Here is a 26,445-nt window from a genome sequence, read left to right on the forward strand (position 1 = left end):
GTAATGCTGGAGGATGTTTCAGGCAGTAGAACGTTCTCCACAGCATCACCAGACTCTCACATGTGCTCAGTGTGAACCTGCCTTCATATGTGAAGAGCACAGGGCGCCAGTGGTGAATTTGCCAATCTTGGAGTTCTGCCAAGATGTCAAATGCCAAATGTCCTGCACTGTGATGGGCTGTAAGCACAACACCCACTGGTGGATGTCAGGCCCTCTTACCACCCTCATGGAGTCTTTGTGACCGTGTGAGTGGACACATGCACATTTGTGGCCTGCTGGAGGTCATTTTGCAGGGCTCTGGCAGTGCTCCTCCTGTTCCTTCTTGCACAAAGGCGGAGGTAGCGGTCCTGCTGCTGGGTTGTTGCCCTCCTATGGCCTCCTCCACATCTCCTGATGTACTGGCCTGTCTCCTGGTAGTGCCTCCATGCTCTGGACACTACACTGACAGACACAGCAAACCTTCTTGCCACAGCAAACCTTCTTGCCACTGCACGCATTGATGTGCCATCCTGGATGAGCTGCACTACCTGAGCCACTTGTGTGGGTTGTAGACTCCATCTCATGCTACCACTAAAGTGAAAGCACTGCCAGAATTCAAAAGTGACCAAAACATCAGCCAGGAAGCATAGGAACTGATAAGTGATCTGTGGTTACCACCTGCAGAACCGCTCCTTTATTGGGGTTGTCTTGCTAACTGCCTATAATTTCCACCTGTTGTCTGTTCCATTTGCACAACAGCATGTGAAATTGATTGTCAATCAGTGTTGCTTCCTGAGTGGACAGTGTGATTTCACAGAAGTGTAATTGACTTGGAGTTACATTGTGTTGTTTAAGTGTTTCCTTTATTTTTTTTGAGCTGTGTAGTTTTATATTAGAGGGGCAAAGTAATATCAGGAAGTGTTCCTTTACTGAGAGAGTAGTGGATGCATGGAATAGCCTTCCTGCAGAAGTGGTCGCTGCAAATACTGTGAAGTAGTTTAAGCATACATGGGATAAGCATAAGGCTATCCTTCATATAAGATAGGGCCAGGGACTATTCATAGGATTCAGATTATTGGGCAGACTAGATGGGCCGAATGGTTCTGATCTGCCGACACATTCTATGGGGGAGATTTATCAAAACCTGTCCAGAGGAAAAGTTGTCCAGTTGCCCAAAACAACCAATCAGATTGCTTCTTTCATTTTTGAAAAGGCCTCTGCAAAATTAAAGCGAGCTGGTTGCTTTGGGCAACTGGGCAACTTTTCCTCTGGCAGGTTTTGATAGATCTCCGCCTAGGTTTCTATGTAAGGGTATGTTCACATGGGGTAAATTGATATGTTTCATGTGGATTTAGTTTTTTTAAGGTCATTGAATAACACACGGTCTCTTTTAGGAAATCATGGACCGCATTTATAAGAACGTCATGAGCAAAGTGGCAACTATGAGTCCTGTTCAGAAGGGTCTCTTCTCCCTTGCGTACAACTACAAAATGAAGCAAATATCTAGAGGTTACAACACCCCACTGTGTGACAGGTAATGCAAGTGTGCTCTTTTGTATTGTTACTATACTACTTTCCTTATCTTGTAATAGAATTCATGTGGAAGTGCCAAAGGGATTGATGACATCTAGTTAACCCCTTAAGGACCAAGCCCATTTTGACCTTAAGGACCAGGGCAATTTTATTTTTGCATTTTCGTTTTTTCCTCCTCGCCTTCTAAAATCCATAACTTTTATATTTCCATCTACAGACCCATATAAGGGCTTGTTTTTTGCGTGACCAATTGTACTTTGGGTTTGCCATTCATTATTTTTTGTAAAATGAGGTTTTATTACAAAGAATTATTTTTTTTAGGGAGGAAACTTAAATGAAAACCACAATTTTGCACACTTTGGAGGGTTTCGTTTTCACACTGTACACTTTTGGTAAAACTTACATGTGTTCATTATTCTGTGGGTCAATACGATTAAAATTGCTAGATACTTTTCTATTTTTCTACCGCTTAAAAAAATCTCAAACTTTTTTTTTAAACAAAATCAGTAATATAAAATTGACCTATTTTGACCACCTATAACTTTTTCATTTTTCCATATATGGGGTGGTATGAGGGCTCCTTCTTTGCACAGTCATCTGTACATTTTATTGATTCCACATTTGCATATATAAAACTTTTAGATCACTTTATTTTTTTGGGAATAAAATGTGACAAAAAAAGCAGCATTTTTGGACTTTTTATTAAGTTTATGCCGTTCACCGTATGGGATCATCAACATTATATTTTGATAGTTCGGACATTTATGTACGTGGCGATACCAAATGTTTTATAAAAAAAAAAATTGTTACGCTTTTTGGGGCTAAAATGGGAGAAAAAGGGACAATTTTCGTTTTTATTGGGGATGTGGATTTTTCACTTTTTTTTTTACACTTTTTTTTTTTTTTTACACACTATCTATAGCAATCAGTTGATTGCTAATACGGTTCAGTGCTATGCATAGGGCGTAGCACTGATTAGTATTATCGGTAATCATCTGCTTTGGTCTGTTCGATCACAGACCAGAGCAGAAGACACCGGAAGACAGCCAGAAGCAGATGAGTGGACCTCCGGCCGCCATTACAGATGATTGGATCCCCACGGCAGCGCTGCCGGCGATCCGATCATCTATTTTAACATGCACATTGCCGCAGATGCAGTGATCTGTATTGATCACGGCATCTGAGGGGTTAATGGCAGATGCTCGCGGTCATACACAGGACGTAGATGTAAGTCCTGGTGCGCTAAGTACCGCCGCACCAGGACGTACATTTACGTCTGTGGTCGTTAAGGGGTTAAGAGCCAGTAGTCAAATTCACTCTTGGGTCTCTGCATTATGCATTTTGAAAACATCATGTTGTGCATTCTCAATAAGGCCAGGGTCCACGTTACGATTGGACCACACATATGTCAGCATCCTGTTAAAATCGCATGCCAGCTTATCTTGGCATGGAAAAGCATGGGCTCTGTAGCAGTTATTGGCCTAAATGTAGTCAGCTAGTGACTACTTTCTGTATGTTTGTACTTAAAGCATGGTGCTGGCTTTGAGTGCAAATGCGTATATGCTTGGAAAATTATCCAAACATATTAAATAGCTGATTACTATTGGGCCCTGTCCGTACTCCGTCAACATCCCATTTGACAGCATGCAGACTTATACATGCCACGGATGACACAGTTGAGGTGTGAAGCCATCATAATATATTATTGGATAATAAGCAGTTACAAACTCCATTGATATTTCCATCCTTTCGAAATACAATGCGTGGCAGTCAAATGGAGTTAAAATTCCTAACTGATACTATGTCAGCCTGTCAGTAGACTTAAAGGGAATCTGTTAGCTCTAGATCATGCTTAGGGCTTAAAGGGGTACTCAGCCCCTAGACATCTTATCCCCTATCCAAAGGATAGGGGATAAGATGTTTGATCGCAGGGCTCCTGCCGTTGGGGACACCCGCGATCTCCTTGCAGCACCTGGCATTTGTTTAGAGCGTCGGCTGCAGCGCTGGAGGCTCGTGACGTCATGCTTATGCCCCACTCTTGACATCACGGCCAAGCCCCCTGCCGAGATGCAGGATGCATACGTCCTCCCTCCACCACCCCTCCCTGTACAATCAGTCAAAGCAATGAAGGATGGGGGAGGGAGGAGGCATACATCCTGCATCTCTGCACCACCTCTTTTGACTCTTGCACCCTGAGCATTATCTAGAACTGACACAATCTCTTTAATAAACAGCACATGTTCTGTTGGCACAATCTCGGGACAACTCATCCACCTTTTTACAGCCAATTTGGATTCTACTCCGCTTACCTATATGGAACATTTTTTTTTTTTTTTAATTAAAATTAGCAGACCATGTTTTCTCTGCTGTGAAAAGAGAAGTTTGTATGACCTGGAGGGAGTTAATGTTAGGGGGTTGTAAGTCCGGTATAGCTAAGCCAGGAAAAATGAGGCCACAGTGCGGTAGAGTATGGCGTGACATAGATTATAAGCAAAGATTTCAGCCTAAAAGCCATCATTTGTATTCTCGGGAAGCGGGATCTCTCATCCTGGAGCTCCTAATTGCTTAATGTTGAGTCTAGAGTTCACAAGATGGAGCATGTGTGGTCAACTGCATTTGCTTGTGTATCTTCTACAAGGCAATGGCCTCTTGCAGCTGTTGTCTGGCAGAATCTCATTGTTCAGAGGAAGAGTGACCCTGCTGGGTAAATAAAGCTTTTCCAGCATTAGGATCTGCTAAATCCTCTGTTATATATCTCTATACGTTGTTGCAAACAGATCAGTCATTCCCAGCACTGTATAATGTATATACTTGTTAACCTGCCTCTTCTAAAGGAAATGATCAGGAGTTCTGAGCCAACTAAATGTTTTCGTTTACTACTGTCTGTCATTTTAGTTGTAGTACAGGCCAGCGCATTGTTTCTTCATCAAATCAGGAAGTCTGAGTTATCCTTCTGGTAAATTCCCTGTCTTTCCAGGATCGTGTTTCGGAAAGTGAGAAAGTTACTAGGAGGAAAGATGAGAGTCCTGCTTTCTGGCGGTGCACCCCTTTCAGCTGCCACCCAACGCTTCATGAACATCTGCTTCTGCTGCCCAGTCGGTCAAGGGTATGGCCTTACCGAAACATGCGGTGCCGGCACAATCACAGAAAGTAAGTGTGGATTTGCTAAGAAAAGACATATAGTACTCAGTTTACTTTTAGGAATGCCTTTACTTGCAGTTATTAGTAAAACAGCTTAAAGGGGTACTCCACTCCTAGATATCTTTTATAGGGGATAAGATGTCTAATCGTGGGGATCCCGCAGCTGGGGACCTCCGATCTCCCTGCTGCACCGGCATTCGTCTAGAGCGTCGGGTGTAGAGCAAAGGCTCGTGACTTCACGGCCGTGCCCCGCTTGTGAAGTCATGGCCATGCCGCCCCTCAATGCAAGTCTATGGGAGGGGGTGTGATGGCCGTCACGCTCCCTCCCATAGACTTTGATTGAAGGGGCATGGCCGTGACGTCACGAGAGGGGCGTGATCGGGACGTCACAAGCCTCCGCATCGTCAGTCATCCGGCACGGAGCCAATGCACTTGATGTCTGAGGTGCCACAGCAGAGATTGCAGGGTCCCCAGCGGCGGGACCCACGCGATCAGACATCTTATCCCCTATCCAAGATGTCTAGGGGTGTGGTACCCCTTTAACCTAGGTCTTTTAAACTGTGTATCTCCAGATGTTGCAAAACTACAACTCCCAGCATGCCCGCACAGCCGTTGGCTGTCCGGGCATGCTGGGAGTTGTAGTCTTGCAACATCTGGAGCACCAAAATTTGGAGACCACCAACCTAGGTGTTCACTGCAGAATTATGGTAGTGTGTTATTGGGTAAAGCAGAGAATATGATTAATAGATTATTCTGTGCATCAACAATAAGGCCTCATTCCCGCAGCAAAAAATTAGCAAAATGTCCACCCACGAAATACAAGCAGACGTTCCGCTAATAGCATGTTCCACCGGTGCTAGGACTGCTGAGAAATGCTCCTTCTCCATAAAAGGCAATGCCTTTAATGGGGATGGCACGGATTCTGCCAATAGAATCGACTTGTCAATTCTTTCTGCAGTGGCCATAATCTTGCAATTCCGCCATATGCACAGTGCAACAGAATCCTGTTAAAAGCAATGGGATTCTGCTGGAATAAAATTTCTGTGCAGAGTTTACCTGCGAATTAAGCTCTGAAATTCCGTCGTGTGAACATGGCCTTAGTCGTATCTGATGGGCTGGTTGGAAGAATTGCATAAAATGTTCTTCATAGAGAATTGAGTTACTGGGTGAGGGGGGCGCTTTCACTTTTGAGGACACAGCTCTTTCATAAATAAACCCAAGTTTAGGTCCTCATCCATTTTACTCCGGTGGAAAACAATTTTTTTTAAATTTAACTGGTGCCAGAAAGTTAAACCGATTTGTATATGACTTCTATTTAAAAATATTAATCCTTCCAGTACTTATCAACTGCTATATGCTCCACTTCTTCTTTTCTTTTTTTAATTTTTCTGTCTGTCCACAGTGCTCTCTGCTGACACCTCTGTCCATGTCAGGAACTGTCCAGAGCAGGATAGGTTTGCTATGGAAATTTTCTCCTACTCTGGACAGTACCTGACACAAACTGAGGTGTCAGCAGAGAGCACTGTGGTCAGAGAAAAGAAATTCAAAAAGAAAAGAACTTCCTCTGTAGTATACAGCAACTGATAAGTACTGGAAGTTTAAACAACAAGAACAAAATGTGGTCTCACATGGCAGGAGCTGCTCAGCCCCAAATGCAGTTGTGCATTTATACGGGGGGAGCAGATCCTGCCCTTGTAGTCCATTGCGAAGGGCAATCCCCAGCATAAAAATCCATACAATGGGGGGATGCCTGCAGCAGACCACAAGTGCCACAATAGAAGCCTACACCAGATAAACAGTGTGGATGTGTAACATATAGAATAATACATACATTTAGGTGCACTACTGTGATAGATGTAAACAGTAACATGACTAACCCTCAAAATGTTAAAATTTAGACATTAGCCAGTATATCCTTATATGAAGTACATACTTGGAGCCCGCACACAAACGCCAAGGTTTCTCAAGTGGCACCGGACCTAACACTAAACCTACCTGTGCCATGTGGGCAATTACAGCGGCAACATATCAGTCTACTTGGGTGGGGCTCATACCCTTCCTCCCTCCTCCTATTGTATGTGTGCTCAGCCACACTGGAGTGAACTGGGAACAGGCTGTGAGTCGGACCTAATGCTGCTGTAATTGTGCACTGGCCCCTGGTATTGCCCATACGGCACATGTAGGTTTAGTGTTAGGTCCCGTGCCACTTGAGAAACCTTGTTGTTGGTGTGCGGGCTCAGGTATGTCCTTCATCTAAGGATATACTGATTTATGTATTAACTACTGGAAGGATTAAGATCTTTAAATATAAGTAATTTACAAATCTGATTTAACTTTCTGGCACCGGTTGATTTAAAAAAAAAAAAAAAATTATAGTTTTTCACCGAAGTACCCCTTTTAAGTCTAAAAGTAGTTGGGATGGTCTGACTTGGCTAATTGAGGTTTTTCTGATGTCGGGGAAGAGAAGGGTTGGTCTTATTGGACTTTATCTGCCTGACAGTAGTTTACCCATCCGCCTTCCATAGAGAACACATAACTGTTCAGCCCTGAAAAAGGTGCATGTGTTTGGGGAGTATCTGGAGTTTTTAGTCAAATGATTCCGTTCAGTAGGCTTTTGATAATCTGTGGCGTCATTGTGGTTTTATGCTGCAAAAAATCTTTTGTTTTATTTAACCAATCATATTTATTTGTTTTTTAGTGTGGGACTACAGTACGGGCAGAGTGGGAGCTCCTTTGGTCTGCTGTGAGATAAAGCTTAAGAACTGGGAAGAAGGTAATTGAAGCCACCTAGAATTTTTGTAGTATTGCAAAATAGTGTATTTTTGGTAATTTTATTTTTTATTTTTATTTTTTTATGCCATAATTTTTTTTATAAAAAGTGATCGAAAAATCTGATCAAAACAAAAATGGTACGGATAATCACTTCAGATCACGGTGCAAAATATGAGCCCTCATACAGCCTCGTACGCAAAAAAAAATAAGTTATAGGGGTCAGAAGAGGACAATTTTTAATGTATTGATTTTCGTGCATGTAGTTATGATTTTTTCCAGAAGTACAACAAAATCAAGCCAATAAGTAGGGTACCATTTTAATTGTATGGACCTACAGAATAAAGAAAAGGTGTCATTTTTACCTAAAAATTTACTGCATAGAAACGGAAGCCCCCAAAATTTACAAAATGGTGGTTTTTCTTCAATTTTGTTGTACAATGATTTTATTTTTTTTTTTTTTCATTTTGCTGTAGATTTTTGGGTTAAATTACTGATGTCTTTACAAAGTATTTGGTGGGGGAAAAAAAACGCCCTCATATGTTTTTTTAGGTGCAAAATTGAAAGGGTTATGATTTTTAAAAGGTAAGGAGGAAAAAATGAAAGGGCAAAATCAAACGCTTGGGCCTTAAGGGGTTAAAGACTTAAAATTTCTCATGTGGGGAATAACTAAGCGATGAGTACAATGATTGTAAAACCAACTTTTTTCCTTCAACTATTCTCCTTTTACCCAACTCATATAGGTGGCAGGCGTGGTGCACAAGCGTAGCTTCATTAGTACACTGGCGTATTTGTTGCTGCTTCCCCAAGGCTGCTACCAGCCGCGCCAAGTGAAGAAGCAGCAGCAGTGTCATCAGCGTGCTCCTGAAACTCTGCCTGCACAACAAGCCTGCCAGCCGAACGAGGGGGATAACGGGTAGACAGGACCACAGATTGGGAGTAGGTTAGTATTGTTATCTGTGTCAATCCTGTATAACAGGTTAGTGCGGGTGAAACTGTTTCTCTTTAAAGAAGTGCTCTGTGTTATGCCTAGTGCTTAGCCTGAGAATGTGGAGTCAGAAATCTTTATTATACAGTAGTCCCTCAAGTTACAATATTAATTGGTTCCAGGACGACCATTGTATGTTGAATCCATTGTATGTTGAGACCATAACTCTATGGAAACCTGGTAATTGGTTCTGAAGCCACCAAAATGTCATCCAAAAATAGGAAATAGTGAGGATTAAAGAAAAATAAGTAGATGACTAATATAGATAAAGCAAATGCTTACATATAAAAGTAAGAAAGATCTGCGGTCTATTTCTGTTTTTCCCAAAGAGGGTGCCTCCAGCTCTTACTAAACTACAACTCCCAGCATGCCCGGACAGCCGAAGGCTGTCCGGGCATGCTGGGAGTTGTAGTTTTGCAACAGCTGGAGGCACCCTCTTTGGGAAACACTGGTCCATGTAGAGGACAGAAGCTTCTTCAGGGTCCTGTACAGAACACGCAATATCCTAAAAATAATAAAATGGAGCCGTCCTCACCTGGTGTCCAAAGGAGCAGCTAACCCTGGTACAGGTAAAGTGTACAGAACATGTAATACCTCCCTGTACTGTAGGGGGCGCTACCAGACACCAGTCAGTGCATACACTTGAGTAATACAGGGGTTTTACCAGTGGAATATCCATTCTGATCGGTCGGCGCTTCCAGCCATTTATACGTTTCGTAGATTCCATAGCATTGTATGTTGAGGCCATTGTAAGTTGCGGGATCATCGTATTGCGAACACGTTGCATGAGTTTTTCCTGACCTCTTTAGGCATGGCTCTGACACTAAATCCCCCCCCCCCCCCCCCCCCCGTTCAGTCTCCTTGCCTTTTTTCTTCGTTGCCATAAGACTTCCTACTGTTAATGTCTTTATTGCAGTTTCCCATGTTAGCCTGCTAAGTGTAGGCTTGAGCAGATTAGTCTCAGTGGGAGCTATTAAATGTTCATTCCCATTGCAGTCATTTTTCCTAATTTCTTTTTCTGCTATGTGCTGAGGTTAAAGGTCATACTAGGAACAAGTTTCTAACATACAACTCCACTCATCACTCAGGCGGCTACTTCAACACTGACAAACCATTTCCCAGGGGAGAGATTCTGATCGGTGGCCCCAATGTGACCATGGGATACTACAAAAATGAGCTGAAGACCAAAGAAGACTTTTTAGTGGACAAAAATGGCCAGCGTTGGTTCTGTACTGGGGATATTGGAGAATTCCACCATGATGGCTGCTTAAAAATAATTGGTGAGTATTACCTGAAGACCATTGTATTTAACATGAAAAACCTATTACTACATAAAAGCGGAAGACTTGCAGTTTGCATTATTTTATTTGTACTATTAGTAGTCTGTTCTTGAAGATAATATGGCTGTCAGCGGTTTCCCCCTCTATTAGCCTTAGGAGACTTGCCCATCCATAGGTTTCATAGATGGCTACTTACTTGTACGGTTAGCTGTATCTTCCAACAACTACCGCTTATATGTGGCCCAACGTGTATCGATCAGTTTATTATGGGCCTGACCTTCATATTAAAGGTCATGTTGTGATTTAGCGATAATCTCTGTAGAAGATGCTTGTAAAGTTTTAATGCCCAAGACATTTTGCAAAGGTAAGTTGACCAGTTGCCAATAGCAACCAAACAGATTGGTGCTTTAGGAAATGTAAAATATGTGTAGCTCACTTAGGATAAAAGAAATAATGTGCTTGAGGTTAAAGGTGTTGCCTTCACCCAAAAGGCCTAATGTAATATGTAGAAATTATAAATATAAAATATTTATGTGAACCAGTCCTCAAAAGCACAGGGGAGAGAAAAAGGAAAAGACTAGTGGAGATGGGATCCAAGAAATGGTCTTTATTATATAAAAAGGATATACCGTATATACTCGAGTATAGGCCGAGTTTTTCAGCACGATTTTTCGTGCTGAAAACACCCCCCTCGGCTTATACTCGAGTGAACTCCCCCACCCGCAGTGGTCTTCAACCTGCGGACCTCCAGAGGTTTCAAAACTACAACTCCCAGCAAGCCCGGGCAGCCATCGGCTGTCCGGGCTTGCTGGGAGTTGTAGTTTTGAAACCTCCGGAGGTCCGCAGGTTGAAGACCACTGCGGCCTTCAACATCATCCAGCCCCCTCTCACCCCCTTTAGTTCTGAGTACTCACCTCCGCTCGGCGCTGGTCCGGTCCTGCAGGGCTGTCCGGTGAGGAGGTGGTCCGGTGAGGAGGTGGTCCGGGCTGCTATCTTCACCGGGGAGGCCTCTTCTAAGCGCTTCGGGCCCGGCCTCAGAATAGTCACGTTGCCTTGACAACGACGCAGATACGTCGTTGTTAAGGCAACGGCTCTATTCCGGGCCGGAAGCGCGGAGAAGAGGCGCCCCCGGTGAAGATAGCAGCCCGGACCACCTCCTCACCGGACCACCTCCTCACCGGACAGCCCTGCAGGACCGGACCAGCGCCGAGCGGAGGTGAGTACTCAGAACTAAAGGGGGTGAGAGGGGGCTGGATGATGTTGAAGGCCGCAGTGGTCTTCAACCTGCGGACCTCCGGAGGTTTCAAAACTACAACTCCCAGCAAGCCCGGACAGCCGATGGCTGCCCGGGCTTGCTGGGAGTTGTAGTTTTGAAACCTCTGGAGGTCCGCAGGTTGAAGGCCGCAGTGGTCTTCAACCTGCGGACCTCCGGAGGTTTCAAAACTACAACTCCCAGCAAGCCCGGACAGCCGATGGCTGCCCGGGCTTGCTGGGAGTTGTAGTTTTGAAACCTCTGGAGGTCCGCAGGTTGAAGACCACTGAGGGCGAATGATGAGAAGAGGATGATGAAGGGGGGGGGGGGGGGGTGTGGGGATGATGAAGGGGGGTGGGGATGATGAAGGGGGGGGTGTGGGATGATTACAAGGGGATGATGAAGGGGGGATGTGTGGGATGATAAGGGGATGTGTGGGATGATAAGGGGATGTGTGGGATGATGACAAGGGGATGATGAAGGGGGGATGTGTGGGATGATGACAAGGGGATGATGAAGGGGGGATGTGTGGGATAAGGGGATGTGTGGGATGATGACAAGGGGATGATGAAGGGGGGATGTGTGGGATAAGGGGATGTGTGGGATGATGACAAGGGGATGATGAGGATGTTAATGACGGGTCTGGATGATGACAGGGGGGGATGAGGTATTTCCCACCCTAGGCTTATACTCGAGTCAATAACTTTTCCTGGGATTTTGGGTTGAAATTAGGGGTCTCGGCTTATACTCGGGTCGGCTTATACTCGAGTATATACGGTATATGACCAATCGCCTAGCAGGGCCCTTGCTAAAGGCGAATGGCATATACTGGGTAAAAAATAGATATAATAAAAAATACAGAATATAGTAGGATAAAAATGAAATAAATATGATGGGTAAGTAGCACCAAAGAAAATTCATTAATTAAATATCTGCTGCATATATCAGGAGAAAACGTTCTCAGTCCATATAATTCATAGGGATATTTCAATGAAAAATCCACAAGAAATGTCCAGAATGTAAAGTCCCAATTAGTTTGGGTGTGTCCGGAGTAACGGTATATGGTAGTGAGTGTAGCGACAATAGCTACAATAGGAAATTCATGGACAGGTAATGCAGACAATGTGGCAAACACTGTCAGCGATGAAGATGTCAAGTCTCGGTGCACAGCACCACTCACCCTCCTTTGGAGTCCTCAGGTCTGGGCTGGCACGGCTGAGTCCGGCACTCTGGATATCAATGCCCGCCTGGGTGGTATGCTGGGTGAATGGCTGAATCTCCGGGGGTCCGAGTGTCCTGGGCTGGCACGGGAGGCGTCCGGCCTTGGGGAGGATGATGTCCAGGAGTAACTCTGCCGACCGGGGCTGTGAGAGGATGCAGGTAACAGGTGGTGCGGATTGCACGTATGAATAAGGTGCTAACAGCGCGCATGCAGCAGTGGTCCCGGAATCGCGGGCATCCAGCTGTTGCAATTGGAGTATGGCAGATACAGTCTATTTGAAGTGATATACACTTATGGATAAGGTGCAGATAATGGGCTAGACGCGTTTCAAGGCCGCGGGCCTTTTCTTCAGTAGCTATAGGTGTGGGAAGCCCAGGACACTCGGACCCCCGGAGATTCAGCCATTCACCCAGCATACCACCCAGGCGGGCATCGATATCCAGAGTGCCGGACTCAGCCGTGCCAGCCCGGACCTGAGGACTACAAAGGAGGGTGAGTGGTGCTGTGCACCGAGACTTGACATCTTCATCGCTGACAGTGTTTGCCACATTGTCTGCATTACCTGTCCATGAATTTCCTATTGTAGCTATTGTCGCTACATTCACTACCATATACCGTTACTCCGGACACACCCAAACTAATTGGGACTTTTCATTCTGGACATTTCTTGTGGATTTTTCATTGAAATATCCCTATGAATTATATGGACTGAGAACGTTTTCTCCTGATATATGCAGCAGATATTTAATTAATGAATTTTCTTTGGTGCTACTTACCCATCATATTTATCTCATTTTAATCCTACTATATTCTGTATTTTTTATTATATCTATTTTTTACCCAGTATATTCTATTCGCCTTTAGCAAGGGCCCTGCTAGGCGATTGGTCATATATATCCTTTTTATATAATAAAGACCATTTCTTGGATCCCATCTCCACTAGTCTTTTCCTTTTTCTCTCCCCTGTGCTTTTGAGGACTGGTTCACATAAATATTTTTTATTTATAATTTCTACAGATTGGTGCTTTAACCTTATTTTATATATATCAACTAGCTCCGGAAAGTTAAACAGATTTGTAAATTACTTCTATTAAAAAATCTTAATCCTTCCAATAGTTATTAGCTTCTGAAGTTTTCTGTCTAACTGCTCAAGGATGATGTCACGTCCCGGGAGCTGTGCATGATGGGAGAATATCCCCATAGGAACGGCACAGCTCCCGGGACGTGAGTCATCAGAGAGCAGTTAGACAGAAAACAACAACTCCACTTCAGAAGCTAATAACTATTGGAAGGATTAAGATTTTTTAATAGAAGTAATTTACAAATCTGTTTAACTTTCCGGAGCCAGTTGATGTATATAAAAAAGTTTTGGCCTGGAATACCCCTTTAATTATTTTTCAAGGCTTTTCTCTCCAAAAAAAACGGCTGCTATTGAATACAATGGGGTCCATCGGGACCCATTATATGCCGGTATGCTCCGGCAAAATTACAGCCGGCAAAATGTAGCAAAAAAAATAAATGTTACGGACGAATTTGCCGGAGCATTTGCTATGAGCAACTACTCCACTTTTTCGTCTGCACATGTTTTGATAAATCTTTCCCATTGTGTAACAAGTGATGTGCAATATACAAACTAACATGGCGTTTAACTCAATAAGGTGATTCTCTTTTGTTTTTAGCATGAAATGTTAAACCCCCCCAAAAAATAAATTCGAGTATACGGTGACACTTTAAGGTACTAGTTTCCAAAGTTATTATCCGATGCCTTTTAATAACTACGTTTTCCTGTAGTCTGTGTACTACTAAAGAATCCAATCGTAGATTTCCCATAATCTCCTCTTTACTGTCTCTTAATAGTAGCTGCTCTGTACTGAGAAGATGACGGTCATTACTAACGGAGCGCTCCATTTAACACACTGACCCTGAACACTCGTCCTCCTCTCCTGTACAGCAAGGAGGATGCGGAGCCTCTACACAATGATATTAAAGGGGTACTCCGGCGAAAAACATCTTATCCCATATCCAAAGGATAGGGAGTAAGATGTCTGACCGCAGGAGTCCTGCCGCAATCTCTGCTGTGGCTTCCCAGACATCTTGGGAGGCTTGTGATGTCACGGTCACACCCCACTTGTGATGTCATAGCCACGCCCCCTCAATACAAGTCTATGGGAGGGGGCGTGATGGACGTCACGCCCCCTCCTATAGACTTGCATTGAGGAGGCGTGATCCTGATGTCACTAGCGGGATGTGACCGTGACGTCACGAGCCTCCGACGCTCTAAACGAACGCCGGGTGCAGCAGGGAGATTGCAGGGACCCCCCGTGATCAGACATTCTGTCCCCTATCCTTTGGATAGTGGATACGATGTCTAGGGGCGGAGTACCCCTTTACACCTAGTAAGATCGGCTGTCATTGCGATGGAAATTTGAAGTTTCCCTTAGACATTGGTTCCTGATATAAACGTTGTCTCTTTTCTTAGATTCAATTCATTTCGACAGCATTAGAAAAAACATTAGAGGTCTATGTGTTTCAGAATGGCGCTCCTAACTTGCCCTATAGTTTATCAGTACTTGGACTATGTTCACATCTGCACAAGTGGCTTTATTTGGAGCCTGTTTTTGCAGATTCAATCATATTTCTTGAGCAAAATATCTTTGCATACAATACTAATTTCCGCATCAAAAAGATGGACACTAAGACAGAACCTCAGGACCCCATTGTAAGTCAGTGGTGTCTGTCTTACAAGGCATCTGGCAGTGTGTCATGGTTCCTGTTATATACTGAAACCACCACACGTGCCTCAGTATAACTGTTTCAGGGGCAAGGCTTGTCGATATAGCTTTAATATTCTTTGATGTTTTCTCCAGACAGGAAAAAAGACCTGGTAAAGCTTCAGGCAGGAGAATATGTTTCCCTTGGTAAAGTGGAGGCAGCTTTGAAGAATCTCTCTATTGTGGACAACATTTGTACATATGCTAGCAGGTGAGAGCATCTCTTTGTTAAAAATCTAAGATTATTGGGGGTACTAGGTCAGCTAGGCTCTCATAAATGATGTAGCAGAGAATTGTTCATATCAATTATAATAATGGGAGCTAATATCAAACTCTTTTGTAGAAGTAGTAACGGTGCTATATATTAGCCTTCCATTCTGTAAAGGTTGTAAGATGGCAAAATGTGCATGACTCTGGTGTCCTAAATGGTTATTCCCACTTTCTTAAATGGGCACTGTCATTAAAACTTATTTTTTATATTTCACTCCTTTATGGTATATAAAAAAAATCTTTCTAATGTACTTTGTTTAAAAAAAACTAAGTTGGAGGGTGCTGCTTTAGCCAATCATAGCTTATCTCACACTGAACTGCTCTGAGCGGTGTCTAGCAGAGTGAGGGAGGAAGTTCTCCCCTGTGTGGCTTCAGATGATGTCACGCCTGCTGGGGAACACCCCTTCCCAGTCTATGAATCTGACTGAGCAGAAAATACAGTGCAGTATCAAGGTAGAAAACTAATAATAATAATAAAGGCAATGTACTATGGGAGGACTATAAAATTTACGAAGATCATGACAGGTACTCTTTAATCATGCCTCTCTGTAGAGCATGGCAGCATTAACAAGTTTAGCATGGTTATGTAGATATATCTTCTTATCTCCCCTCTTATTGACAGCTGGTTGTCATGGTTCCCATCCACCAGCTCTGCTTTAGATACAGTGGCTTGTTAGCTGAGCATGCATCAGGCTCTCTGCTCTCTCTACTTGGCTTTTCTCAGCACATTAATCATGTCTGACAGTTGCAGGTACAAAACTTTTAGCCTAGGAGCAGTCACACAGAATTAATCACTTAACGATGCAGGACGTAAATGTATGTCCTGGTGCGGTGGTACTTAACGGATGTACATTTACGTCCTATACATAACCGCGAGCATCAGAGCAATGCTCGGGTCATGCGCGGCAGGTCCCGGCTGCTGATTGCATCCAGGGACCCGCCGGTAAACGCCAACATGCGCGATCATGCGGATGTCCGCCATTAACCCCTCAGATGCCGTGATCAATACAGATCAGAACACCTGCAGCAGTGCGGTCACTTAAAATGGAAGATCGGATTGCCCGCAGCGCTGCCGCGAGGATCCGATCATCCATAATGGCGGACAGAGGTTCCCTCACCTGCCTCCGTCCGTCTCCCGGCATCTTCTGCTCTGGTCTGAGATTGAGCAGACCAGAAGAGTAGATAGCCGATAATACTGATCAGTGCTATGCCCTATGTATAGCACTGAACAGTATTAGCAATCAAATGATTGCTATAAATAGTCCTCTATGGGGATTATTAAAGTGTAAAAATAAAAGTAAAAAAAATGTGAAAAATCCCCTCCCCCCAGTAAAATGTAAATTGTTCCTTTTCCCCATTTTACCCCCAAAAAAGTGTATATGTGTGTATATATATATATATATATATATATATATATATATATATATATATTTTTTTTTTTATAAAGCTATTTTGTTTAATAAACATTTGGTATTGCCGCGTGAACTATTAAAATATAATGTTCATGATCCTGTACGATGAATGTAAAAAAGAGTTCAAAATTGTTGCTTATTAAAAAAAAATGTATTAAAAGTTTATGGTGCAAAATATTAGCCCTCATACCCCTGCGAACACATAAAAATAAGAGTTATAGGTCAGCAAAAAAAATTTTTTTATAAAGTGGTACAATAGAAAAGTATGTAATCATGGGTATCATTTTAATCGTATTGACCCACAGAATAAAGAAAACATGTCTATTTTACCATAAAGTCTACAGTGTGAAAAAGAAACCTTCCAAAATTTGCTAAATTGCGGTTTTCTTTCCGGTTTTAATTTCCCCACAGTTTTTAAAAAATTATTTTTTTTTTGGTTGCGCCATACATTTTATTGTAAAATGAGTGATGTCATTACAAAGGACAACTGGTCGCGCAAAAAACAAGCCCTCATACTAGTCTGTGGATGAAAATATGAGTCCTTAAAGGGGTATTCCAGGCAAAAACTTTTTTATATATATCAACTGGCACCAGAAAGTTAAACAGATTTGTAAATTACTTCTATTAAAAAATCTTAATCCTTTCAGTACTTATTAGCTTCTGAAGTTAAGGTTGTTCTTTTCTGTCTAAGTCCTCTCTGATGACACCTGTCTCGGAAAACGCCCAGTTTAGAAGCAAATCCCCATAGCAAACCTCTTCTAAACTGGGCATTTCCAGAGACACTTGTCATCAGAGAGCACTTAGACAGAAAAGAACAACCTTAACTTCAGAAGCTCAGAAGTACTGAAAGGATTAAGATTTTTTTAATAGAAGTAATTTACAAATCTTGGTCCGGGCAATATTTTTCTATACATATTTCGTTATTTTTTGCAGCTGTGGTATAGTTGCATGCCCTGTTGACCTCAGGTAGTGTCTACACATTAATTGTGAGCTGCACTTGCACCCTTTTTTTTCCTAATTTACAAATCTGTTTAACTTTCTGGAGCCGGTTGATATATATAAAAAAAAGTTTTTGCCTGGAATACCCCTTTAAGGCCCGAATGGGTGGAGTCCTTAAGGGGTTAAATGACTGGTCTGTCTTTCACCCCAGCCTCTTCCACCAGGAGTGTGAGTTGACAGCAGCAGCAGAGAGAGACCATATGGGGAGAGACCACCCCATTAAAAGTCCTGAAGAAGAAGAAAATGTTTTTCAAATGAACTGTTGCCAAAAAAATCTACAAATAAATACTAAAAAAAAAACTACTTCTGTTTAAAAATCTTAATCCTTCCAGTACTTATCAGCTGCTGTATGCTCCAGTGGAAGTTATGTAGTCCTTTCTGTCTGACCACAGTGCTCTCTTCTGCCACCTCTGTCCATGTCAGGAACTGTCAAGAGTAGGAGAGGTTTGCCATGGTGATTTGCTCCTACTCTGGACAGTTCCTTACATGGATAGAGGTGTCAGCAAAGAGCACTGTGGTCAGACTAGAAACAACTACACAACTTCCTCTGTAGCATACAGCAGCTAAGGACTGGAAGTATTAAGATGTTTAAATAGAAGTAATTTACCAATCTGTATATTTTTCTGGCACCAGTTGATTTAAAAACCATGCAATTCTACTAAAGCGTCCTCCACACTTCGTTTCTCTATGGTGTGAAAACCAGATGGAAGCTGGTGCCAAAGCGTATCCCATTGTTAGTGGGATCATCCAAGAAGACATGCAGTGGGTGCTGGGTTGGTGCAGACTCCATGTAGGAGAATAATTTTGCAACGTTATCCTATTCATCAGAAAAAGCTTGTGACAACTGATGTATGGGGCAGTTAAAAAAAAAAAAAAAAAACTGATCCCTGTGTGACTGACATGTGACCCCATCCACAGATAGGGGTTGGTTCCAGTTACCAGCTTTCTGTAAAAGAACATATTATGGATTTATTTAAAATATGTAGAAAACACACAAGATAGAGAGACCTCCAGCAAATGATCGCTGATGTCCGCCATTACTGGCAGGTCCCCAGCTGTTATCAGCTCCTGCGCTTGTTTCATGGAAAGGATGTAAATGTGCGTCCTGGTGAGTTAATTACCAGGACATACAGTGTCATTAAGAGGTTAATCCTTGTTTTGGTAACAGAATATAGTAAAACTATCTTTTCTAGTTTCTTTCTCTAAGAACTTTGCAATAGTTTTAAATCTGGGTCATTGTTGTACATTTTGCATCATGACCATCAAAGCCATAAATGTCGCAGTTGTATGCTTTACCGTGTAGAAAATGTAGCTCTTAGGTTGCATAGTTCTTCGACTTATTGTGTGTTTTCTCCTCCACACTATCCCTCCTGGTGGAAGAGTCATCCTTTCCATTGACTTAATAATGTCTGGAATGTTTCCCAGTAGTAATGATCTAGAATCGTGTCCTGGATATCATCCTCGTGCTAGTATTGTCATGTTTTTCTTCTTGCTTACAGATGAGTCATTTCTTTTCAGTAGAATATACATCTTATATGGGATCTTTAGCCGTTTGGACGTGATGCTGGAACACACACATATATACACACATTGATTTAGTCAGAACTACTTTAGGATGTGTTTGCATGCGGCAGGTTATGCGGCTCTAGTGGCAAGCTCGACATCCCGATCAGCTGTTAGGGCGGGCGGAGTGCCCCTACCTGTTCAGCGCTCAGCCTCAGCTAATGGAGTGCTGATGACACTGATCAATGCTTTGCCATGATAGGCTTTTATGGCACAGCATTGTTTAGTGTTTGCATGTAAATTGTAATAGTCAAAAAAATTGTGGAAGAAAAAGTAAATAAGGTAATAAATGTGAATAAACCCATTCTCTAAACCAAGTTTAAATCCCCCCCTTTACCCCATTTTTATTTATTTTTTTCAAATAAAATATAAGCAAAAATAAACATATTTGGTATTACTGCGTGCATAAAAGTCTAAACTATTAAAATATAAAACAAATTAGCCCTCAAACATCTGCATACAGAAAAATATATATTTTTGTAGTAAAATGAGTGATGTCCTCACAAATATGGTTCTGTAGGTGGAAAATTGAAAGCGTTATGGCTATGAGAGAGCAGGGAGAAAAAAAACGAAACCCTCCTCAGCAAAAATTGGGAAGTCTATGGGTAGTCAGTTCTTCCCAACAGTTCATGGTGCAGCGCAGCCATGTGGGAGGGAGCAACGCGGCTACACCGGAGAGTGTGCGGACTATACCAGGCACATGAAATGTGGGGGAGGAATAAAACTCACTTCTCCCCATTTGATATCCAGTCCCCTCCAGTTTACATTGGCTATATGAAATGAGGGGAATGGCTTTATGAAATGGGGTGATTGCACATGAAATGGAGATTATACGATTGTTTATTACATTTTGTGACTGCATATTGAAATCACAATATTAATCTCCATAATTGCAATCGCATATTTTCCCCAAAGTGTGCAGCCCTAGTAGGTAATGGTGGTCAGAGACTAATGTGAAAACCACTTATTTACCAACTTCTCTTGCTTCATTTTTGTTCCAGCGATCAGTCATATGTTATTGGCTTTGTGGTGCCAAACCAAAAAGAGCTATTGAAGTTAGCAGAGAAGAAAGGACTACAAGGAAGCTTTGAATCTCTGTGCAATAATCCAGTAATGGAGAAGGAAGTGCAGAGAGTCTTGGCAGAATCTCCTGCTGCAGGTATGTGAATAATATTTAGGAAACTATGCCGGGAAAAATCATGAATGTTCTTTATGCCATCTTCAAAGGGGGTATTCAAACTTACAGCACATTTCCTATCCACAGGATTGGGGATAAGTGTCAGATTGTGGGGTGGTCTGACTGCGAAGACCCTTTCGATTTCAAGAACAGGGACCAAAGACTTGTTTTAGACCAGAGCTGAGAGTCACATGCGCACTGACACTGTGTCAACTGAGCTGCCGGCAGCTCCATGCAGAATGTCCAGAGCAGCAGTGCGCGTGAACACCGCTGGTGTCCTAGCCATACTGGAGCTGTACTCTAGCTCCCCCTAGTAGCTGGAGGAGCAATTTACTGTCTTTGGCCTTTGATGACATTCTCATTGAATACCTTTCTGTAGGTCACCCTGTTTTTTTGGAGTCACATATTCTCCTCATTAAGAGAAGTAATTGACTTTGGCAGAGGTACAGATCAGGGGAAGTTGTTGGCATGGGACACTTTAATGTCCTTATTACCCCGGAGAATGCCAGCGCTCTGCTGCCTTTCCTGCTCTGCTGGTCACCTATTCCATGCTTGCTTCTTCCACAGGTGTCCTTTCCCATAGTACCTGGTATTCTACGCATATAATAGCATTACATTACATGCTGCACCAGCAACCACATTTCCGCAAGAATTCTATTTGGTAGAGAGGCTGCCTCCAGCTATATGTAGTTTCTGACATGCTATGTGAGCAGCCGTTTTACTCGCTCTCCTGGTGAAATTGTTACACAGAGGTTCCCTCCTCTACTACATTTAATTCTGCCTTGGCTACACCAGCACCATATTATATGCTCCATGGGTGGACTAGTTGCGGTATTCAGAGAAACTCATCTGCTTTCTCACCTACTCCCTATGTCTGCTCCAATTACCCAGGCTCTTTATAGCTGGGTACACAGATACCTGCTTATGTTGCAGGTTGTTACTGTCCAGCTATATAACTACTCGCATTTCCCCCTTCTAAGATGCATACATTTGCTTGTGCATCTCTCAATATTCCCTTTCTAGGTGGAGTAAATGCGTGACCAGTCCATGCAATTGTTGTGGCTACACAAACCCGGTCTTCAAGACCATTTCCTAGTACTGATCACTTTCTTCCATATGGTACTATTGTCTACCAATCTTCCACAGAGCCGGTCAAATATCAATATCAAATATTCCAGAATTATTACTAATATTGCTAGTATTATTGCTAGTAGTAGTATTGCTAGCATTATTATTATTATTGCTAGTAGTATAGTTATATAATGTAATTTATTTTTATTTATCCTTTATTTTTTATTTTATTTTTTATTTTTTTAAGGAACCCTTGAAAAGTTTGAGATCCCTGCTAAAATCCGCCTTGTTTCTGAACCTTGGACTCCTGAGACTGGATTGGTTACAGATGCCTTCAAGCTGAAACGCAAAGAGCTTAAAAGTCATTACCAGGAAGATATTGAGAGGATGTATGGGGGGAAATAAAACCTTGGGCGCCTTTCTTCAATACTCCTCCTCCCGCTTTTTTTCCGTCCTTCCTTCCTTTGGAACAAACAGTTAGTTCTAGACCTTGCTGCAGTAGATTGGACTAAGAGTCTGTCTGCAACAAGACCTGGGATCAATGGAAAATCTTGAAAATCCCTATATTTACGAGATACAGGACAAACAAGACAAAATGGGACTCTGATCTAATATTTTTTTTTGTTGCCAGTAGATCTAGTGTTATAGTACAGATCTGATTCTCCACCCAGCGGTTGGGCCATGCAGTTGGAATGAATGTTTTACATTTTTTTGGGAGAATACATGAGCTAACGCGGCCTCTGCCCATGACATACATCGGTAACTCTCCATGCTGTATACCCTTTTATGCCTATTTTATGTGGTGTGGGAGATGTCTTTAGTATATGTGGGTGTGTATATAATATATATATAGATTTGTTAAATGTTATTTTTTTTAAGTGGATTATTTAAAGCGGCAGCCAATACAGTCATATATTTGTAGTAATCTAGTTCTCTGTAAAGTATTTTATATGGCGTCTCAGGTCAGCTGATGTGCTTCATTTGTTTGCGTAAGGTACTTGAAGGTGACAGACAACTTTAGGCTTAATAGGATTATTTTTTGTTTTGGTAGCACTACTGCTTGATTTTATCTTCCAAGTGATGGCTACTGTCCACAAGATACATAGAAGTCAACGAACTAGCGCTACAATAAGTCTATGTAGACCCAGTTTATAAGGTAGTTGCTCCACTAAACTGACTGGAAAGATAAACATTAGAAATCACAAAATAAGTTTTTAAGATGAGGTCAAGTTTTTTATATCTTTTTAACCCAAACTTGTTGTAGAATTGTTCTGTGCAATATCTTCTTGGCAGATATTAAGCGGTCAGCTTCTGTTATAAGGCCTCATCTACATAGGTCGATTTTTGGGCAAATAAGCGCCCATTAGAACACTTGTTTCAAATAATTTACCCTTGTAAAATGGCAAGCAATCAGCTGAAGATTGAGAAAACCTTCATTCTCATTGGTCAGCTGATCAATGTGAAGAGGCGATGTCCGGCCTACAATAATGACATTAAAGGGCTGCACAGTAATCCAGTGATCATTCATGTGGCCCTGCCTGCAATTGATTTGAAGGCCCATTAACTCATTACTATTCTTTAAAGGGGTTATCCACTATAAGGTGATTTTAGTAGTACGTACCTGCCAGAACTGGGTATTTCCTGTTGAATTTCATTCTCTAAACTACACATCCCAAAGTACCATGCTTGTAAGTAAGAGGTCACTTTCCTCCCTCCCACACATCATCCACCCCACCAATTGAAACACACCTGTGATCCCTTCAATGCAATGCACCAGTGTTTTCTAATCAGGGTGCCTACAGCTGTTGCAAAATGAACTCTCTCCCACCCAGCGGTCACTCCACCCATTGAAGCAGACAGACTCCCTCTGATCACCTGACTAGTGATGTCAGGTCTCAACGCACTGCAATCTGGGAAATCTGAGACATGAGTAATTTTGTATGCTGTTAAAAATAAATATTGGGCCGAAAATCACAGAATAATTGTGAGAAAATAGTCACACACAGGTACAGACACTATATTGTGAACTACACTAACTTTACAGCCCCTGTAGCATATAAAAAAAAAAAAAAAAAAAATGATCCTGAAATACCCCTTTAAGGCTAGGTTTCCACTTTATCTTGCAAACACGCACTAAAAAATGCCCATTCACTTCGTCTTTTTTTTTATTTTTTTTTTGAAGTAAAAATGCTGAGGCCAGATTTTAGCTGTAAGTCAATAGGTAATTATGAAATGCGTTTTTTCACTCTTCTTGGTCAATTTTTGACTCAGTGGCAGTTTTCCATATTGTAACATGGTAAGACTTTGTCATTTCTCTCCCATAGAAGTTGCGAAAAAAATGCCATGTGGATTTTCGCATTTTTGTAGGATTTTTTTTTGTGAAAAAAAAAATACCCCCCCAAAAAAGTGAAATCCTTCTTAAACGGTTATACAGCAAAACATATATATATATTTTTTTCTTTCAAAATTTTACTCAGGTTGTGTGATGACATAAAAAAAAGCCTCTATATAGTAGATAATGGCACACTTAATCCTCCCAATGGTGCTCAAGTAGAATTCCACGCCCTAAATTCATAGAACAAAACACTTGGCACTCAAATATTGCAATGTGAGTTTTTTCATACGCAAACCAAAACCGATAACGTTTCGGTCAAACATTGACCTTCATCAGATCCAGGATTGCTGCGGAGTATTGTGCATGAGAACGGCCCAAAGCCATGGCATAGCCAAATGGAAGCGCGACCTAGATTGCTACAATATAGGAGTACTAGTATGGTGAATATGTTATCCTTTATTTCTCTGGATGCCTGGTTATATGACCTTACTAAAGGGGTACTTTGGTGGAAAACTTTTTTTTTTTTGTTTAAATCAACAGATTTGTAAATTAATTCTATTAAGAAAATCTTAATCCTTCCGGTACTTTTTAGCAGCTGTATACTACAGAGGAAATGCTTTTTCTTTTTGGATTTCTCTTCTGTCACGACCACAGTGCTCTCTGCTGACCTCTGCTTTCCATTTTAGGAACTGTTCGGAGCAGGAGAGGCTTGCTATGGGGATTTTCTCCTGCTCTAGCCAGTTCCTAAAATGGACAGAGGTGTTGGAAGAGAGCACTGTGGTTGTGACAGAAGAGAAATCCAAAAAGAAAAGCATTTCCTCTGTAGTATACAGCCGCTAATAAGTACTGTAAGGATTAAGATTTTTTTAATAGAAGTAATTTACAAATCTGTTTAACTTTCTGGCACCAGTTGATTTAAAAAAAAAAATACACACACACACACACACACACACACACACACACATATATATATATATATTTATATATATATATATATTTATATATATATATTTATTAATTTATATACGGTGTATATATATTTTTTTTTGTGTTTTTTTTTTTTATATATTTTTTTATTATAATAAAATATAAATAATATAATAAATATAATATAGTTTTCCGCTGCAGTACCCCTTTAAGGCCACTGTTAGTATGTCTGATTCTATCAGTCTAATATACTAATGGCCCGGTGTTTAGTTCTTTTGTTAGGTTCCATGTTTACACTACATATAACATATATCAGGCATCTTCTGCTTCCGCTTTAAATAATTCCGAATTAATATTTCAGTCCAAACCTGTTTTGTACATGACTTGTAAAGTGCTTAACATGAGCTTTGTTCCAGACTCATTGGAAACCTTTTCCTAATGATGTGTAATTTATTAAACCCACTAAGGGTTCTAGGTAATTTCCTCCAAGGCCGTGTGAACAAGAATTGTACTGTATAGTGTGTAACTGCATTTGATTGTGTCTACTAGATACTTTGTTCCGTCAGGTGGGTATTAAAATAAAACCCATCCAAGTAATGCTCCTTCACCAAATCTACCCTTTATATAGACTGCTGCCTTCTTCCCTGTATTTTTAGTGCTGCAGGATTTTATATGGCTATATGAGTGCTGGAATTGTATTCGAGACGTTATTTATGTACATAGATACGGTAGTGGTCTGCCATTGTCATTGGTTTGTTACAGGTGTATAGAAACAGATCATATATATATATATATAGTAAATGGACTTAGGCATGCTTGATCCAATAGCTAAAGCAATGATCTCTTAAAGGGGTACTCCGCCCCTAGACATCTTATCCCCTATCCAAAGGATAGAGGATAAGATGTCTGATCGGGGGGTCCCGCCACTAGGGACCCCTGCAATCTCCCTGCTGCACCCGGCAGGCTTTAGAGCGTCGTGTGCAGCGCCGGTGGCTCGTGAAGTCACAGCCACGCCCCCTCAATGCAAGTCACCGCATCACCAGTCAAAGTTCGCTCCATGCACCGGATGTCTGGGGTGCTGCAGACCAGATCGCGGGGATTAGACACTTTATCCCCTATCCTTTTTGGATTGCCTAGGGGCAAAGTACCCTTTTAAGATTGCTTTTCATGCTACACTACATGTCACTAGTTCATATTACTTGCAGAGTGCCTATATCCAGTGCGTATTCATGGCAGATAGAATTTCACTAAATCCACAGAACTTGTTTTCCCATTGAGACAACTCAAGTCTACTTAACTTCTCACAACTCATCTGTGGGTCATCTCCAGTTGTATCATTCCCATTCTACAAATATGTATACTTCCAGCGATTGCTCACCTTTTTTGTTGCCTTGAGGTATAGTATTGGGCAACAATGGTTACATTGAGATTATAAATGAAATGTATGATGACTTGAGAGGTATAACCATGAGCAAATGACACTTTTTGAAGACCCCTCCCCCTCCCTGTGTTTTTTTCAGATGTTGTTTTTTAGCAAATACTGTGACTAAGATCTGTGATTTTCATGCACTACAGAGGAGCCTGCAGTGAGTGTTTATAATGGTTTAAAGTGAGAGAAAGAATTACAAAGTACACATTAGCACTTAAACGGATTCTCCTCCCTATTAATAAAAAAGAAAAATTAAATTAAATACAGCATGGCTTTAGGTGTAAAATTAGGAAATACTTTACTCTGCCTCCCCACCAGTCCTTCTGT

The 26,445-nt window shown here is 41.8% G+C and overlaps 1 protein-coding gene across 2 annotated transcripts in view; it reads left to right on the forward strand.

Annotated features, from left to right (window-relative positions):
• The window catches only part of ACSL3 (acyl-CoA synthetase long chain family member 3), a 96,213-nt gene extending 71,918 nt beyond the window's left edge, over positions 1–24,295 (forward strand). For both annotated transcript variants that reach the window (XM_056564918.1, XM_056564920.1), the window contains exons 9-15: positions 1,374–1,513; positions 4,490–4,662; positions 7,352–7,426; positions 9,499–9,690; positions 15,032–15,146; positions 20,181–20,338; positions 21,675–24,295. In XM_056564918.1, the coding sequence (XP_056420893.1) occupies positions 1,374–1,513; positions 4,490–4,662; positions 7,352–7,426; positions 9,499–9,690; positions 15,032–15,146; positions 20,181–20,338; positions 21,675–21,832 (1,011 nt within the window). In that variant the 3' untranslated portion in view covers positions 21,833–24,295. The remainder of the gene's footprint in view (positions 1–1,373; positions 1,514–4,489; positions 4,663–7,351; positions 7,427–9,498; positions 9,691–15,031; positions 15,147–20,180; positions 20,339–21,674) is intronic.
• Positions 24,296–26,445: the final 2,150 nt, after the last annotated feature.

This window comes from Hyla sarda, chromosome 3, assembly GCF_029499605.1.
Source record: "Hyla sarda isolate aHylSar1 chromosome 3, aHylSar1.hap1, whole genome shotgun sequence".
Classification (NCBI taxonomy): Eukaryota; Metazoa; Chordata; class Amphibia; order Anura; family Hylidae; genus Hyla; species Hyla sarda.